The 17518-nt window shown below is 50.8% G+C and overlaps 5 protein-coding genes across 5 annotated transcripts; 1 reads left to right on the plus strand and 4 right to left on the minus strand.

Moving 5' to 3' along the window:
- Window positions 1–130: 130 nt before the first annotated feature.
- On the minus strand, window positions 131–1234 carry HER10_EVM0000904 (uncharacterized protein; the record flags this gene model as incomplete). Its single annotated transcript, XM_035470671.1, has 3 exons — window positions 977–1234; window positions 419–919; window positions 131–366 (listed from the first exon to the last, which is right to left on the minus strand). The coding sequence occupies exons 1-3, from the start codon at window positions 1215–1217 to the stop codon at window positions 131–133; spliced, it is 978 nt and encodes a 325-aa protein (XP_035326033.1). The 5' UTR covers window positions 1218–1234.
- Window positions 1235–2038: 804 nt separating this feature from the next.
- HER10_EVM0007600 (uncharacterized protein) lies at window positions 2039–3439 on the minus strand (the record flags this gene model as incomplete). The annotated part of the gene is made up of 1 exon (XM_035477152.1): window positions 2039–3439. The coding sequence occupies one exon, from the start codon at window positions 3437–3439 to the stop codon at window positions 2039–2041; it is 1401 nt and encodes a 466-aa protein (XP_035326234.1).
- A 2585-nt stretch (window positions 3440–6024) lies between these two features.
- HER10_EVM0005712 (uncharacterized protein) lies at window positions 6025–6426 on the minus strand (the record flags this gene model as incomplete). Its single annotated transcript, XM_035475317.1, has 1 exon — window positions 6025–6426. One exon carries the CDS (start codon window positions 6424–6426, stop codon window positions 6025–6027), a length of 402 nt encoding a protein of 133 aa, XP_035326191.1.
- A 6658-nt stretch (window positions 6427–13084) lies between these two features.
- On the plus strand, window positions 13085–16439 carry HER10_EVM0003665 (uncharacterized protein). Its single transcript, XM_035473331.1, has 5 exons — window positions 13085–14097; window positions 14174–15032; window positions 15087–15212; window positions 15261–15352; window positions 15404–16439. The coding sequence occupies exons 1-5, from the start codon at window positions 13685–13687 to the stop codon at window positions 15795–15797; spliced, it is 1884 nt and encodes a 627-aa protein (XP_035326124.1). The 5' UTR covers window positions 13085–13684; the 3' UTR covers window positions 15798–16439.
- On the minus strand, window positions 15898–16692 carry HER10_EVM0002765 (Asp/Glu/Hydantoin racemase; the record flags this gene model as incomplete). The annotated part of the gene is made up of 1 exon (XM_035472461.1): window positions 15898–16692. The coding sequence occupies one exon, from the start codon at window positions 16690–16692 to the stop codon at window positions 15898–15900; it is 795 nt and encodes a 264-aa protein (XP_035326099.1).
- Between the last annotated feature and the right edge of the window lie 826 nt (window positions 16693–17518).

A 17518-nucleotide genomic window follows, 5' to 3' on the forward strand; every position in this document is an offset into this window, starting at 1 on the left:
TGCATGAATTAGTGGCGATTCCTGCAGGAGCCCTCCAACAGCGGCTGATGGTGAAGCGCCGTGAGCACTGAGAGGCGGGATGCTTTCAGTCCGAACAGCTGTCCCCAGAGTAGTTCTTGAAATATTTACACTAATACTTATAATACAGCAAGTCTGTCGTTGTTGACATGACTTGTTGAATGGGGATATCGGCCGCCAGGCCAAGCGTTGGCAGCGTGTCGTTCAGAGACGCTGGCCGGGTATCAGCTTCCCCCGAGGGCAGGTTCCTTCGTCCCGAAAAGTCCAACGTCCGACTTGTGAGATCAGCCTGCTGCCAAAGCCACCAAAGTCTGTCGATCTGCACATGATGGAGGAAGAACAAGGGATCTGTACTCTCTGTTAGTCTTCAGGTGCCCGCACATAGGTGGTGAGGGCTTACCGTTTGGAGATGTCGAAGGGAACAGGTCTCCTCCAACGGCTGAGTGAATCGCACCGTGGGGCCCGTTTTCCAGAGCAGTCGCGAATGTAGAAAAGTTGCTAGAGGTTTCGATGATTCCTGAGATCTTCTCGGGCGAGTACAAACCGCCTTCGTAAGGGCCGGCATTCACCCCAATACCGTCATTGAAGCCGCGATTCAGACAATGCGAGAGCGCTGTCGTTGTGTAGTAAGACACGGTAAGGTTGGCGAAAGCCCCGTCAGTTACGCACATGGTCAAGGGGTTTGGTCGCGTCGGCGGGACCCAACCGCCATTCAGGCCGTTTCCTCCGAATCCGGTGGTGGTGTCGTTGGAGAAGACGGGGCTCTTGGACATGTCTTCAGAGTCAAGGGTCCAGTCCCAGTAGGTCATTGGGCCTGTATACTTGCACTCATCTCTCAAGGCTGTCTCGTAGATGTGTACAAAGTACCGATGCCAGGGGAGGAATTGAGCGACAAAGTGAACTGCAATCGTTGATTAGCATGATGCCAAATATTGACGCCTGGAAAGAAAGGACGCACTTTCGTTGTTGAGCTGCGCATGGACATAGGGGAAGTCGTTGTATCGCGACGTCTTGAGACCGATCTTTGACGGCAACCCATCTAAGCACTTTACTGCGCTGATGTAGTCTGCTTTTGCGGCGCTTGACAGGGATCGCCACTCGATTCTCAGCGGCGCATCTTGAACTGGCAGAGCGATGGTCTTGCTGACTAGCGCTGCTAATAACGCAAGATATCCGGCGCTCTTGGTCAAACCCTTCATGATGGCGAGTTGCTAGAGTATCGAATCGGTGTACGAAGCAAAGGATTCAAGTTGACAATTGTGTTGCGGTACTCAACCTACAAGTATCCAAAGTACCATGGTCATCTTCTCGTATTACTCGGTTTAACCCCTCTTAGCGCAGGCTGTAATTTCGGTACCGCCTTCGTATAAGGGGGGCACCGACCTTAAATTACTGCTTCGCGGATGATCCCTCCTCCACTTGTCGTTCGTCGCCCTCTCACATTTTCGTACACGAGGTCTTTCAGATCACCGACGGAGATGCTCTATACGTTACCCAATACGCTGGAGCTCGAATGGCGGAGCGGGTACTCAAACAGCAGTTTAAGAGGCCGCAATATCGAATGCGTCTTCCTCCATCCAGGCCGGGTTAGGTTCTAGGGTGCCTTAAAACATTAATTACAGGGCATTTCGAGTCAGCTAGCGCAACTTCTACAACGGCTGAGTTCTGCATGAGAACCCGCAACCGAAATTCCCAAGAACATCGCTCTTAGGCGAAAGTTTCCTCCGGCAACACCGAGCGCTCCACTCCGGGTCGGGGAGTCGGGGAGTTATCGGTCGAATTCGCCGGGTCCGATGAGGTAGGAATCACACCACAGAAGACATCCTTGAGCGCCCTTCGGATTTATCAAATGTTTAACACAGCATCAGTGGGTTCAAGTTGGGCCTTGATGCATGACATGCCCCATGGAGCAACGGACTCGATTAGCTGACTTAAGTATGCAAAGATACGAGGCATGCTGAGTCTCGAAAAACTGACGCTTGCGATCTAAAATGCTTCAAGAAGAAAAAAATAAAGAGCATCAAACGGTCACCATCGCCGAGCTCCGTCGCATTACCAGTACATCTGTGTCATCATCCGCTGAGGTTCTAGCAGCGTTACGGGAATGGGAGTCTCGTTGTCCGCATCCCACTTCGCCCTCCAAAGCCTTTTCAACATACGTCTTCTTTGCGCCTTCACCAGATCCTATCGAATTAGTTACACTCTGTGCTAGAGTTGACTGAGAGAAGGATTCAACTACTCCATCGGCGCCACCCGTGGACGAACATGCCCGGCTCCGCGGTCGCGATGGATTCAAAGTCTTCTCGTCGGCTTCCATTCTCGAAGGGCCGGGAGCTCCGTCTACTAAATCCGTGTTATTCGAGGGATGGCATTCCGGCCTGGGGATGAGGAATGGGCCTTCCAGATTGGGATATCGCTCCTTGATATCGTCGAAAATGTCCCAAAGATGTGTGAAGTATGTTATCCTAGGTGTTTGACGGTCATCATCGTACACGTTTCGACCCCATATCTGCCCGAGGAGTTTTCCCGTCTCATCGTGCACTACGGCAGCTCCCGAGTCACCACACACACCAGGGCCCTCGGAATTCCACTCTTCGGACGTCAACACTCCGTCCAGATTCTGCAAGTACCATTCCCTTGTGGGCATATTTGGATACTGGCGAACATCGGCCGGTGTTTCGCATACCACAGCGTAACGGAATCCACTACTTCTGCCAGTTGTCTGGATGATTTGCCATTGAGGGTTTTGCTCAAACACTCCTTTAATTGCTTCGGAAAGATCCTCGACCTCAATGCCTGGCGGCGCGTAGCGCAGATAATTTTGAGCTTCATCTTGGTAGGCTTTGCAAAAAGCCCAATCCGTGACTACTTGCATGTTTTGCTTGCATTCTCCTGGGGTACCTGCCACGAAACGCTCCAGAGATCTCGATTGGCGAGTTGTTCTATACATTCTTCCTGAATAAGCTTGCAACTCCCCAATGCGGAAAGGGGTTTCGTTCTCGCGACAGTCCATGCATGCCGGGTGGACCAGTCTGTGAAGCGGAACCTTTGATGGATCATGAAGGTGTTCCCAGTTGGCTATACCGTGGAATAGATGCCAGTTGACAACCCAGCCATCGTATCCACCGAGACTGATTGCTGGACCAAGGGTTGCGGCACTGTCACTGTCTTCAAAGCTGACAGAGTCCCCAAGCATTCTCTCATTGTGCCTGCCAGAGTTTCGAGGGCCCTTCGACTGCTTATCTGCATCTTGACTCGAAGCAAATGTGCCAGCAGTACGCTTGACATTGCCCTTAATGAACTCGACCGCAACCTGTAGCTCTGCAGAATCTGCAAAACACGCCTCGATATGACTCTGAATTTTGCCCCTGCTGTCTGCGGGAATCTCCGTGGGCGTCGTAACCACCACAACTCTAGTCATCCTTTTGGTGTCATTATGAACCGTGACGGTGTAGTCACCAACAGGATCGTTTTCTTCTAGAATTTTCAGTAGCCGCGGCCGTACATTCGATTCGTAAGTGGTTCTAAAAGCCTCCGAAGTTCGCTCCCACGCCTTGAGACTCTCGCGTGCCGCCTTAAGATCGATCGACTGTTGCGCCATGATTTGTTCCTGTTTCGGCGCAATGGATTTTGCGATTTGTCCTTCAGCTTGAGGAGGCACAATATCTTGGCGGCTTTCTTCCGTGATGTGCCTGGAGAAATTGGACGATAGACCTGGGACAGAGTTCCGCTTTTCCGACTGCCGTGAAAGTGGCGATGATCTGGAAAGTCCAGTGTCCGAATGTCGACGGTGGAAGAAGAACTTGATTTTTGATGTGGCAGAACTCAAGGACGTTCCGCTACTGCTCAAGATTGAGTTCAAGGTAGAAGACCGAGTCGGATTTGGCGATGGGTGGCTAGAAGGCGGAGTTTCAAAACCTGGGTGATAGGGTGCAGCTGAGTTGACGTGGAACGCGTCGTCTAGATGACTTGGCCTTCGCCACGGAAGCGGCTGTGCGAAAGTCTCCGGTGCAATGTTCGCCAAGTTCCAAGCCAAGTATGGGTCTGGAACTTGCTCTTCCAAGTCTTCATCTAGGAATTGATGTTGGGCCTCATGTTGGCTTTTGGGCTCCAGCCTTTTCTCCCTAAGGTGTCAAATATTAGCCCGAATGTGGACCCGAACATGTTCTTTGTCGAGGGAACATGGAACCCGAGTGCATGAAAGGACGGGACAACACAAACTTAGTTCTTTTGTTCTTCCTTGATTTGCTACGCTTCTGGTTCTTTTCATTACGCTTGGCTTTCTGCTTGACGCGTTTACAACGAACAATTTCTTTGATCGATGTAAAGGAGGTGAAGTTTTTGAGATGCATCTCGGCCTGTGTATTGGCGTAACACTGCAGCTGCTTGTGTCCAAGTTGCTATCCGCAATTGTCGAATCGTACAGAGACAGAGCGGAGCGTCGGCGATCATGGCACTTATGCACTCGAGCTTCAGTCTCATCGAGGCCATGTTCTTTACGTCGCTCCATCTGAATGCGAATCTGCCTGGTGCTTCTTGCCCTCGAAATGGCGGAAAGCCCCTGGCTGCCTCATGGCGTTGCGGCTGTGCCTCACGGGAAACTGATCTGGAAAAAGCCCATCTGCGGCCTGAAGTGTTGTGGTGTAAGCTGGTGTAAGACAAGAGGAGCTTGACTAGGCCCAAAATCTCTAGCTGCAGAAGGCTGCTGTCTCGGGCAAGTTCGCCAGGCAGATTGAGGCAACCTGTCAGCTTTTCGGTGACCACACGGAGGTATGATTGGCTGCGTGAGGAACCGCAACCCTTCACCCTCGCCCTTGGTTGGAAAATGCCTCTTCTTCTTCTTCTTCTTCTTTTTGCGCGTCTTGTTGAGCATTGCTGAGTCAAAGAGCCTCATTCTCACCATAACCAGTACGTTGTTTGGCATAAGGTAATACATTAGAACCGGTCCACGACATCAACATCTTTACGTAGGTACTTATACTTTCTGTCCAGTAGGATGACTCAAGTTGGAAACCCTTCAAGTCGAATGACTGTAGGGGATGTTTTGATACATTCGAATCCGAGTTGGCCGTAGATATGAGGTATTGGCTTTTTGGAAGACGCTCCCGTGCAAGATCCGGATCGCAACCTTTGCAAGCCCCGCCATCAGTGAACAGTGATTCACTGGTCTGAGTTTCGACGACTAAGCAGATGCCTTCAAAAAGCGGGAAAACATTCGACCAGTTGCAAAATTTGTATTTTTCCAGGCCTCGGGGTGCTATTTTGGCGATCAGCAAACCAATCATTATCACAAACACGCGTTCATCAAAACTTCAGAACCAAGTGTCTCGAAATCGTCAAATAGCAGCTTTTACGCGACATTCACATACAATCGCACTGTCCAAGAATCGGAGACCATATCACAATCATGAAAATCCGTGGTGTCTTTCTCTCGGTCCTGGTCGTCACTGCGATTGCGCAGCAGGCCAACTTTGGATACGAGCGGCTTGGAGAGCGTCGCGATGTTCTTCCCCCCCTCCCCGGGATGGATATCGTAGGTTGTGCATATGTGCCTTTCGGAAATAGCTACTAATTAGTCGAGGCAGATTCACACATTTCTGTACGATACAATGACCATCATTCACGAATTCGGTCACTGGCTAGCGGCCAACACCACTGCCTTGGAGTGAATGGGGCCTGAATAGGCTGGAGATGGCGAGAGTCGAATGGCGAGATGGAGAGGAAGTAGGAAGTATGAGGCAGATCCTTACTTAAACAAGAATACAAGACTCGTTTGAACCGAACGGAGCAACGTACAACGGTGTCGTGGTTCACGAGTTAAATGCTGCTCCCGAGGCCCGCAGCCCCTTGTTACTTGCGTTATCTGTAGGTGAGATAAGAAGTAGATATTTATTTATAGCTCTAGCCACAGCTTGTACTGTATAACCCGTGTATCCAAAACTCCATTTGCACCGTTACCAGCACGAGAACAAGACCATCTCAGTGTCAAGACTGAGTCTGACTGATTCAAGCCTCAACCTCCTCCTCAACCTCAGCATCCTCGGTGTTTTCGGCATTCTCGACCGCGCGGCGACCGTTCTTTCTGCCCTTGGAGTTCTTGGAGTTCTTAGAATCCTTGGAGGCTTGCGAGTGATACGAGGCAAGCGAGGCCTTGCAGCCTTGTCCACAGTTGCCAGCGTCCTGCTTCTTGTGGTTGGCGTCGTGCTTCGCGACATCAGCCGGAGTGTTGGGGCCCCTGGCCTCTCTGGTCTCGATGTTGGTCTCAATGTCGAGAGCCTCAACTGGGGCAGCATCCTGGAGTCCCTCTCCGGCGAGCGCAGCCAGGTCATGAGGCTGGGCGACGGGCATGGCCGTGACGACGCCGGTAGCAGTCAAGGTGGCAAGGAAGAGAGTGCTGAAGAAACGCATTTTGGCGGTTGATGATTTAAATTTGGGGAAGTTCGAAGTGATGTTGTTTCTGTAGGCGAGGAATTGATAGAGTGTATGAGCAAGCTGGAGAAGCTGAAGTTTGATACAAGAGATGACAGTCAAGTGAGCTGATGAAGAAAGAGAAAATAGTTGAGGAAGGGAATGGCTTCATCCTTTTATAATAGAATCCAGCCACAGTTCATCCCGCAGTTGCACCTGCCCTCTCAAGCCTGGAGCAATGAATGATCCACGATCTGCCGACTCATGAGAGTTCATGTTGCCGTGCTACATGCTCAGTCGGACGAGACCCCCACTTCATGATCAACAGCCTCATGCAAGCATAGCAAACAGACGACCATCATTAGATGACGCGGTTATTGACTTAAGCTTTGGGGCTGTTAGTGTCCCCCTTTGTGTTGCGACTAGTCGTTAAGGTTAAAATAGTGTTGTGGTAAGGTCTGGAGCCAAGATCCATAGAACAAAACGGTTTTCGTGAAACGAAGAACTCTAAACCCTAACATGGACTGTCTACTCGTAAGAACCACATACACTCGGCGTAAGTCAGTTAACAGAGAATCACTCTCGGAACGCCGAGCCGACGACTCGTGCCTTTTTCCCGCCTGTGCGAGTGATCGCTCGGTTGATCTGCAAACCCCCTCAGTTGGTAAGTGTCCGGACGAGGGGTCTCCCTGCATGGGCGCTTTGTCGTGGTGCCAAACAACCTTTCGGCACAACCTTATTCTTCACCTCAAGTCAGCCTTTAGGATAGAATCCATCTGACTCTTCTAACCAATTCGTACCCAGTTCTACGATAGAGGTCTCGGTCTCGCCTCATTAATCAAATTGCACTGTCATTGCGAGGTCTGGCCGAATGGAGGCACTAGTTCATAGCGCTGTGACTGGTCCAATGTTCATTGGCATCACTCTCTTCGGCTAGAGTAGGGCCCCCACGCCCGTCATTCAAGTCGATCAGGAGCACTTTCGAAACTTGCTCATATCAGAGCATCTTATTGACGGGACGCCAGTGCCATCTCTTCCCAGTTATGGCACTTGAGATGCCAAGTTGGGGGCCAGGAGTCCATGATCTGTGAACTCCCTGCCGATCTACAGCGCCGACAGCGTCTGTGCCAACATGAGTTCGAGTACCCCTCTCTCTTTGAATACCATCTTTTGCTATAATACGAATCCGATATACCGGAGCCAGCTTTACGATATGAAGTCCGTAAAGTCGTGTAGGTAGTCGAACAAGCATCATGTCTACTTCAATAGCTGCAAGGTACGAACTTTACTCGGCGAAAGTTTTTAGCCTCAACCAGTTCTGTGGGATCATTACACCGCGAAAGAGGCATTTAGGTACATGCATGCCGTCGCACCATCTGTATTGTCTGCTAACTCAAGGACAGAGTTCAAGGGACTGGACAAGCTTGAATTCTTGCTGCTGTTCAGACGGCCGCACCATTGAACCTTACAAGCTGCGCCCAAAAGATCCGAGGGACGCAGGGCTCAAGAAGGCCTAGCACAACAGAGACCGTACTCATATCCCAGCTATTGGCTTGCTAGTCCAAAACCCTCGGATTCTATACGAGTATGGGTGCCTACCAAATGTTATCGCTAGGAAACATGGGAGGCCAAGAAGTCTAGAGGCCCATAATAGAACCATTGCTAGAAACAAACCCCGCGGACTCCTTACAAACGGAAAAAAGAGCGCACGGCACGCATTATGCCAAGTTCATGACGGGCGTATAATCAATCCCATCGTTACGTGTCGCGCGGTGCCATGAAACACGATAGCGAGCGAGACCGAGCAGACTTGCGAGGCAGAACGACAGCCTTGGCGGGTAAACAGGTCGTAGATACCGAGGGACGGGCAGTGTGATCGCTGGATGGACTACCAGCGGCTGGGGATACCTTGTCACATTCGGCGTCGAGCGAGCAGCTGTGTCTCGAGGAGCACAGATGACACGAGAAACTTTAAACACAAGGTCTTCGAGGTGCCGAGTCGAATGGGAGATGCGGTAGGTGATAGGCGCACGGAGACTTTTTCTCGGCCGGCTTTGGTAGGGCGTACACGTGGCCGAGTTTTACCGGGGAGTGTAGCGGTGCCGAGCTTTGATGCCTCGGGGTCAATTAGTCGACGAGGCCGATTAGAGATGTTGAGGAGACACTCCGTGGCCGACTGTGTTTCACGGAGGTCATGATTCACCTTTGAAATCTTGACCGGAGGTTTCTTTTCTTGAGTCGAAAAATTAGCCATGGTCAAATGCGGGACCGGATCCCCTCTTGATTCAAAGGAGTAGTTGCGAGGCCGTCGCGGAGTTAGGGTAATGGAAAATTGAAGTCACTGCTGCAGGCAGTTGAGTACCCAAGAGACACCTGGGCGTAGGCGCGCTCTGCTCAATGACTCCATCGCAAAGTAGTTGCGAAGCTGCAGAGTTTTGAGCACTAGACTTTCGTCAGAAACATGTAAATTGCTCCCAGCTGTTTCCATAGTGGATCGAGGAGTCATACACTGTAAAGAAGCTTCCGAACCGACCAGTGACCGTTGCAGTCTGGGTCAGGGATGGCCATGCCTACTTACTCCATCAGCGTCGTTCTGCCACACAACGTGTTGTAATCAGCACAACAGATGTCGGTGTGATTCAATAATCAACATAGCTCGATTCATAGCTTTGGCAAGACTATCTCCGAGATCATTTCCAAGAACATACTTTTCATTCTCATGCGAAACAATAGCTCTCTACGAGCAGGCATAATCTGCAACTCATTCTGATTCAAGTTTGGGCAGTCATCGTATTTTGCTGAAGTTTGTGTATCTCAGCAGACAGGTAATCTCGACCATGATCAAGCGTCTAGAAACGAGAATACCGGATCCTGAGGCATGTTTGCTCATGGACTAGGTAGGTAACTGACCACAAATGCACCTCAAGCATGCTGGATCAGCGTCTAGATGAGGCCTGTAGCTACATTTCGGTGCCACAAATAGTTCTGTCTGGTCTCATGAGAGTGGGAACGGCAGTCAGGCCCATAAGGATAGCCACTGCTCGAAAGCTGTAAAAGCGCAGTCTTCTCGGTTTCTTACTTTCATAGTTTCATTTCAGAGGCATCACCGTCCAGATGACCTTTGGCGATCCCGCAAGTAACGGTAGAGTCGACGCAGTAGAGTTCTTCTGATCAAGAACGATTTTGAGCCTGGCGAGCAAATTCAAGATCAAGTTCCGGGCTAGATTTCTTCCTCATGTACAACTTGAAACCTAACTTTGTTTTTCTCGGGAGGTTTATATGGAAGCTCAAATTCTGCTGTTGTTTAGGCTGACATTCGTCATCCGAAAAGAAGAAGGATCGACATTACGCACACAAGCCTCCCGGTGGGGTAAGCTTCCTTGACCCGAGCCGAAAAGCCTGCCGGTACCAGTTTCACTGGTTAGTAACTTATGTTTATATGCTATTTCAAACCAGAATTGAGATCACGATCGTATGTAAAGAATCTGCATAGGTCTATACTCCTCGTGCTGTATTAATTGTTCAAAAGCCTAACCTCATTGTAGCAACGATATGCAAACCGACCAAGTCGAGTGGGATGGTTGGAGTAAGAGGATCGAATACCTCCGATGACCCGATGACCCGGTGAGTCTCATAGAAACAAAATAAGCCATGTAACATTCCGTTCCTCTTCAGAAGCATCCGGCAAGCTGCCAGCGGGATGGTTTGGGCTCTTTTTTATTAGCCGATGAAGAGGGGAAGTTGTCCGTTCGAGCCGAGCTGCTGCCCACCGGCCCGGCGCCCAGGGGCCACTGGCGGCAGTCAAAAAAGGTATGTATGCGCCTCAGCAAAGGATTTGCCCATGTAACATTGATGAGACAGGCAAAGTGTAAGTCTAGAGCTCGCTAAGCCAATAGGACACACTCCCTGGCACGGTTACAATAGGGGCTTTCTTGGCGGCCAGGTCCGCGATGAATGATATTGCTCGTCCGAGCTATCAATATTTCCGAGGTTTGGTTGCAATGGCTTAACAAGTGAGTGCGAATACCTAGTCTAACTTTGATCCTTTTGCTGCCCGAAAGTGGGCGATCTGGCGTTCTAGTCTTTCACGTCAAAGAAAGTATCGTCATGGAAATGAGCTGCTCTCTGAATATTTCGCTTGATTTTCTTGTAGGTTGAAGGCGGATAAGGGGCAATTAGAAGGCGAATGGACCATGCGAACGACTCTTCCGCCTGATGCACTTCCAACCAACGGAGGACTCATGGGCTATGCTCACGACTTCATCCTTCCATACACATACGCAATTTGATATACGATTATGGCACGTGGCTTCATACAGACCGGAAGACCCTGCCATGCTGACTGTATGCCGACGATTTGGTTAGGGCAGGAAGATGTCGTGGTATCTGATTGCTCTACTGCGCAAGGCTTGGGCAACAGATTTCTCACCTGGCACATCATCAATTCTCTTTTCAGGTCATGATTACAGAACCATTTCTGGATGAAGATAGTCGCACACAACTTGTAAGCTAGAGGGCCTAAAACGCTTAAGATAGATCCAATGCGTCAACTGGCCAGGCTGTGTGGTCAGATACAGCAGATTGGCACGGTAATGAGACTTGTTTCGAAATTTATCGACAAATGTACAGGGAATACAAGCCTGGGTGGCGGATTTTTTTTCTCTTCTACTGCGAAGACGCGTCTTTTTTCCGAAGGATTCCCGTGTCGGTGAAATACCTCTGGATCCAGATGGTAAGTTGAGTACTTACATATTTCGTTGTATGAAGACGCCAACAGATTCTGACTTTGAAGCCCCCAGCGTAGGCTAATGCCTGAGAAGAAATAAGCTGTGAACTTCTCATTCAATGTTCCCTTTTGACCATTCCCAAAGTCAGATAAACTTATCATCATCGTCACTGTGATACAAGTAAGAATAAGATCAATGTCGAAACTCAATCAGAATCTACCGGCCAGTTGGTACCGTCCTACTCAGACCTTGTCTGAACTGGCAATGCGTCCTCCGTCCAAAGCGCGGCATTGAGGTCATGTTAGAGTCGCCCTTGCCACCGACTCTCGGTGCTTCCAGAAGGGTATGTGAGAAGAGGCGAGTAAGGTTGCATGGCTGGAAGAGATATGATGGGAACCAGCGGCAACTGCGAAAGAAGACGTTTTCTTTTCTCTTCAGAACTGAGAAAATGAGGCGGATTCGATCTTGATTGTATCTAGTCGCATTTTTCATACAGATTTGGAATTTCGCCATACCTGGGTGCACACTAGACTGATCCAAGGTCAAAGCGAGCCAAGTACGGCGTAGGGTCCAGAATTGACGCCCATGTTCTATTTCCCTGCTCAGCTTTGGTCAACATCCTGCACGACGTAGACTCAGCTTGCGCATACTGGCAGGGCAAGAAATCGCGCCTGACCGCTCCTTATCGTTGTAAGATTGCCCCATAAAATAAGCAAGGGGATATGGAGAGATGTTCAGCTTCTTATTTTCTGGTTATCTGGTTGGTTGAAGAACACTCGGTGCCAAGAGGGAATTTGGAGGGGCATGCTACGTAACCATTGTGTGCATGAAAGAAAATGTTCTGAATCTCTGTGACCATGTGATATCCAAACTTGACTAATTGGTAGTCCAATTATATGTGTGCGATTTCTTTGAGTGAGTAGTAAATGGCGCTGGTTGTGAAGTGTCATCGCAGCCAACACACAAGCAGATCGGGCGATGGAATTTCATTGGGAGCTAGAATTCAAGATTCGGGCTGGACCTGCCGTATCACTCCACCCCACAAACATTTCCATCGTCTGTGCATGTCTTGCCTGTGCCTATGTCTGTGCTAAGAAGTGATCGACGCCACTCGAGTGTTGGTCTCAAGATGAAACTTGGCGTTGGTTCCCGCAAAGGCGTCTAGATGATTCTACGCCTGACTGATAGGCGGTCTTGGTTGAGCTTGTTTGATCAGCTCGGATATTGACAGTGAATGGGAGCTCGATAATTCGGGATTGCCACAAATCCCATGACGTTGGCGTGTCTCAGTCGGCGCAGACAGTACGACACGACACCAAAGGGTCAAAAGCTCAAGTTGGGTTGACATCTTCATGGACAATACCAAGAAAGAAGCAAGATGTGAGGTGAGCTGAACCACCCCCACGGCCGTATCTGTCCACTTGCAGAACCGGGGGTGGAATCCGGGCTTATTTCCAGGCCTGATCCGGGGGGATAAGAGATGCGTTGTAGAACCAACAGCGCAACGTGTTGGAAAGATGAAATATTGAAATTGAGGAACAAAGAAAGGGACACTGTGACGGGGGTGCCATGCGATCAGTGGCTGCGGCACAGCCACCTCTGGCTGCGCCGTCGGCGAGTACGTACCGAAGTGCCGCTCGTGAAATGGACAGGAAGCTCAGGTTGGGCCACAACACGAGGTACAGCGGTACGCGAGTACCTTAATCCCGTGATCTTGGCTGATTGGGGAAGGCAGAAGCACCGGGAGGCAGGCGCGGGTCGATGTTACCTTATCGCGCGAAGGAGGAAACAACCCACCGCGAACCTTCCCTCGCAGCGTTCTTTCCTTCTTTCCCGTCCCTGCGTGTGCCACAAAGAAAGAGTACGTATCGGCTTAGTCAGACTGATTGTTTGCTCGCTGGGGCGCGGCTCCAGGTCCACGTCCACCCGACGTCCCCTCCCCCCCTCCACCTCCACCACTCTCCCGGCCGTGTCAATTTCAACCTCGATCTGCCCGTGTGTTCTCCTCATATCATTCTACATTTGATGTTTCCGATCTCTCCTCGGACGCAAAGAAGGAGAACGCAGAAAAAAACCCCCGCCAAAGCCTGTTTCCTCCAGCACATTTCAGCTCGGTCAGAAAAACCGCCCCCATTTCGAGGTTGCACAGAGACGGCATCCTCCCGCCGATTGTGCCCCTCCGGACCGCATTCATCTACGTATCCGAGATCGGGCCTGCATTTCTTCAGCAAATCCATCCATTTCATCGGCAATTAGCACACGTGTGGCCAGACGGTGGATCTGCGCATCCGTCAACCGTACCAGGGAGGACAGAGAAGGATTCCTTGGGGTGCGCGGCCCCTCACCGTGGCTCAGACAGTAGGAAAACTTAACCCGGTTTTCCCTGACCTGTTTTCCCTCGTGTGAGAAAGATATCCGTACGGATATTGTATCCACTGCCAAACATCCCGATTACCCATTGTCCCTCGCCATCGCGCCGCCGGATGGGACTCCCGTGACCAGATTCGACGCGTCCAGCGCTCGCTCGAATCATGGGCCAGAAACAGGAAGACGACGATCTGCTAAACGGTGATAGCAGACGGCACAGCGAGCCCAGCATCAAGCGTCGCCGCATCACAAAGGCCTGCGATTTCTGCCATCGTCGAGGGCGGAAATGCAAGCCCGTGCCCGACGGAGGCGGGGTCGCCTCCGTCGCCAGTCCTGGCGGCACGCCAAGTTGTCTGACCTGCATCGAACACGGCGCGACCTGCACATGGAACCGTGTTGCAGCCAAGCGAGGTGTCAAATCAAAGACGTCGCCGTCGTCTTCAGTGAATAATAATAACAAGTCTCAATCCTTTGACGATGCCGATGGCGACAGGTGGTTCTACGACGAGAGCCGCCACGGGAGCAGGGCCCTCATCTATCGGCTCATCGTCATCTTTTTCGACACTGTATACCCAGTGTGCGTTCATCCCACCCTCGTCCCTTTTTGGTCTGCGTCTTTTGTGCTACATTGAATAAGCTAACATTGGCTGAAGATTTCCATTTTTCGACGAAGTGTCCTTACACAAGGAATGGGAGGCAACCAGTCTGTCGTCCAGCAGGGCTTCTTTCGCCCGGCTGATGGCCATTTGCGCATTGAGTTCGTGTCACGTCAGAGATGGCGCCTTGTTCAACCCGGATACGCCCACTCCTCTTCTCCCTGAGCATCACGAGGCCTACATGCAGGATGCAGAAAGGGCGATTCCGGAGAGAAATCGCGACATCCGCAGTTCCGAAGCCTTTGAGTATTTACAGGTTCTTGGCACTTTATCCCTGGCTGCCACACAGCTCAAGGACGACCCTCTCTTCCATGAGTGTATGGGCCGTTATCACACATTAGTAGCTCAGCACACCTTCCATTTTGAAGCGCGCTGGCCCTCGAATCTTACATATCCGGAAAAGCATGTAAGGCGGCAGTTCTTCTGGTCAATGTACCGTCTGGAAGTCCATGCAGCCCTGATCGACGGCCATGTGGTTCGGTGCCCCGAACTACAATGCGCTGTTGCATATCCGCAGCAGGTCGACGGCCTAGCCGGAATTATAGACGCATCAGGGCAGACCGAGAAGACCCGATTCAGCCACGGCAGCTGGCTCACCGGCTGGAACTACATCACCGATCTGTATCGCGTTCTGGAACACGTCATTGTCCGAATGCGCAAAGATCGACTAAAGACGCTCGACAGAGGTCCAATCCAACACGAACCACTTATGCCAAACATCGACGACATGTTGCAACTAGTTCTCGGAAAGAAGAGCAATCTTCCTCTATATGCCACCAGCGCTTATCCGGCGTCCAAAGACGTGGAGGCAAACCTATGTGGATTTCAAGTGGCCAATATCGCTTGTACCTTTCAGGTGGGTTCGGATCTTTGCTTGACAAATGGTCCCCTGGCTAACTTCAACTCCAAGCTACTCCGGATGGCGGCATTCGCATGCCACAACAAATTCGAAGATGCTTGTGGTGCTGCGCTTGAACTAATACAAGAGATTACTCTAGTGCCGGTGGAGTACTTGCGGGCAATCGGATATCCCATGGTATGCTCCTCTCTTACTTGACCGATGCCGTGCTAATATTCTACGCAGCTGCAAGAGTTGGCAGGAGTCGCCCACCTGCTTAGCAGCTTCATTGCCCGCCAGTTGGTTGACTGGCAGTACTACAAACTTCGCGAAGTCATGTACGTTATGGCCTGAATACCTATTGTCATATACCTATGCTGACTGGTCAGGACTTCCATGGCCACATTTCTTCAGAGCCTCGCCCCGTCTCTTCCTTCAGCAAGCCAAGCAGGCGCACGAATCTTTCAGTATATTCACAAGCTAGAAGAGATACTTCTTCGACAGAGCCAGGCAATACCAACAGTGACATCAGTACCGGCAGTATCTGTAGCGCCGGTCATGCACCATCAGCCCGAGATAACGAATGACCCACGGGTCATGGACCTGATGGCCCAGCCGCCACCACAGCAGCAGCACCCAGGGTTTCTTGAGCAATATGCGTTACCAAATACTTCATTTTACAATTTTCAAGCAGATTTCATCGGGAACATGTGGAACAATGCCTTCAACGACGGGGCGGAGATCGATTGGGCCGGCGCAATTGAGAGCTGGGGGACGACTTGATTTTGCGTTGCTTCCTGCCAGATCTATCACCATATGAATATATCAACATCATTTATAGTGGCTACCAGCCCTTGATCTTACACATTGGGCCTTGCCTACGTCACGATATCTGCTGCCTGTCCCTCATCAATTCCATCCTGCTTACCGCAGTCTTAGTCTTGGTATGGTCGAGGAGAGAAGGCACTGGTTTGGTTAAAGCCGTTTCCTCAACCCGCCGCGACAAGATGGTCATCCCTGAACGAACACCATCAATCGTCTTGATCGAAGGTGGAAGAGTCGAGAGTATATCGTCTTCCAATGCCGCCATACCCGCACAGCCGAGGATAATGCTCTCGGCGCCGTTATTAATCAAAGGCTTCGAAGATGTAGCAATGCGATTGATCACGACATCCCGATCCAAGCTCTCCAGCTCCAGCGGGCTCAAGCCAGTCGCTGCGACGCCAGTTGAATACGTCCCGAAGCCGAGGTCGTCAATAGAGTCTTTCAACGGCTGTTCCCATGAGGTCGATGTCGTAATGATGCCAAACTTGCCTCCACTTGCTGTGGCTTCCTGTAACGCGGCTTGGAATATTCCTGTGACGGGAACCTCGTCACCGTAGCGCTCCCCCAGTGCGTACACCAGCGGGTGGTCTGAGAAGCAGCAGATGAGGACGGCATGCGGGCTTTGGGTGGAGATGTACTCTATGGCACGGGGGAGGACTGCGTTGGTTGAAGCTATGGCCTGCGCGTGGTTCTCGATGCACGGGGGGCAGTCATCGAGGTCGCGGCCATCTAAAAAGGTAATTTGGAGGGTTGCCGTGGAGGGATATATACGTGTGAGGTCGTCTGTCATGCCTGTTGTTGATATAGGGATGATGCATAGGAGCCTCACGGGCTGATCAATTGCCGGCGCCATGATGTTTGTGCGTTTGAGAGAACAAAGAGGAGGCAAGGGTCGTCGGGATAATGATGGATTTAGGTATTAGTATGTCGACCCGACGCGCATAAACGGGATGAATTTTGCCATTTATCAACCTGACCTTTGACGTTATTGACACTCTATAGACAGCTTTCATTTCTATTGACATGCCGCTTTCAGCAATTGAAGCGGACAGTCGTTTAAGAGCCCTGGTCGCAATCGCTGGGTTCCGAATCGGTTCATCTATGGATTCAGCAGCTCATCCGCCAACAACCCCGCCTTTGTGCAGTGGAACACCGCGTCTTTTGCTTCTTCTTGTCTCCCGCATCGGCACTTGGGGACGATCTTCCATGCAAGGCTCGTACGATGTGGGACCCATTTGAATCTGGTTGACCCTTTTGGGTCATTTTGCCCTCTTTTGCGCTATCTATATGAATGGGATTGAGCAGGGGGAGGTTCTTTAAGGTTCTTTGAAGTGGATGATGGCGCGGGATGGTGGAGGAGGGGGATGTCACGATTCACGAGGCGAGATGATGAATTGGCGCAATGTGGATTGATGGGCTAACTATGGGCTTGAAGGTAGAAACCAGGGTATTGATTGAGTGGTGGTTCGAATCCAATAAGTGTGCATGATGGCCACCCACCCCATTCTTTTGAACATGTTCACTTCTTATCATTCTGGTGGTGTGAACTATGCACCTTTGGAGTGTGAGTTGCAACCTATACCAGCAACGCTAGGAAGACTTGCAGATGAACCGTCACATCTAGCACGAAAAACAGGTCCTTCTTGGAATTATGTGCTCATGATGGGTCGAATGGAACA

Source organism: Colletotrichum scovillei, assembly GCF_011075155.1.
Source record: "Colletotrichum scovillei strain TJNH1 chromosome Unknown Contig00012, whole genome shotgun sequence".
Classification (NCBI taxonomy): domain Eukaryota; kingdom Fungi; phylum Ascomycota; class Sordariomycetes; order Glomerellales; family Glomerellaceae; genus Colletotrichum; species Colletotrichum scovillei.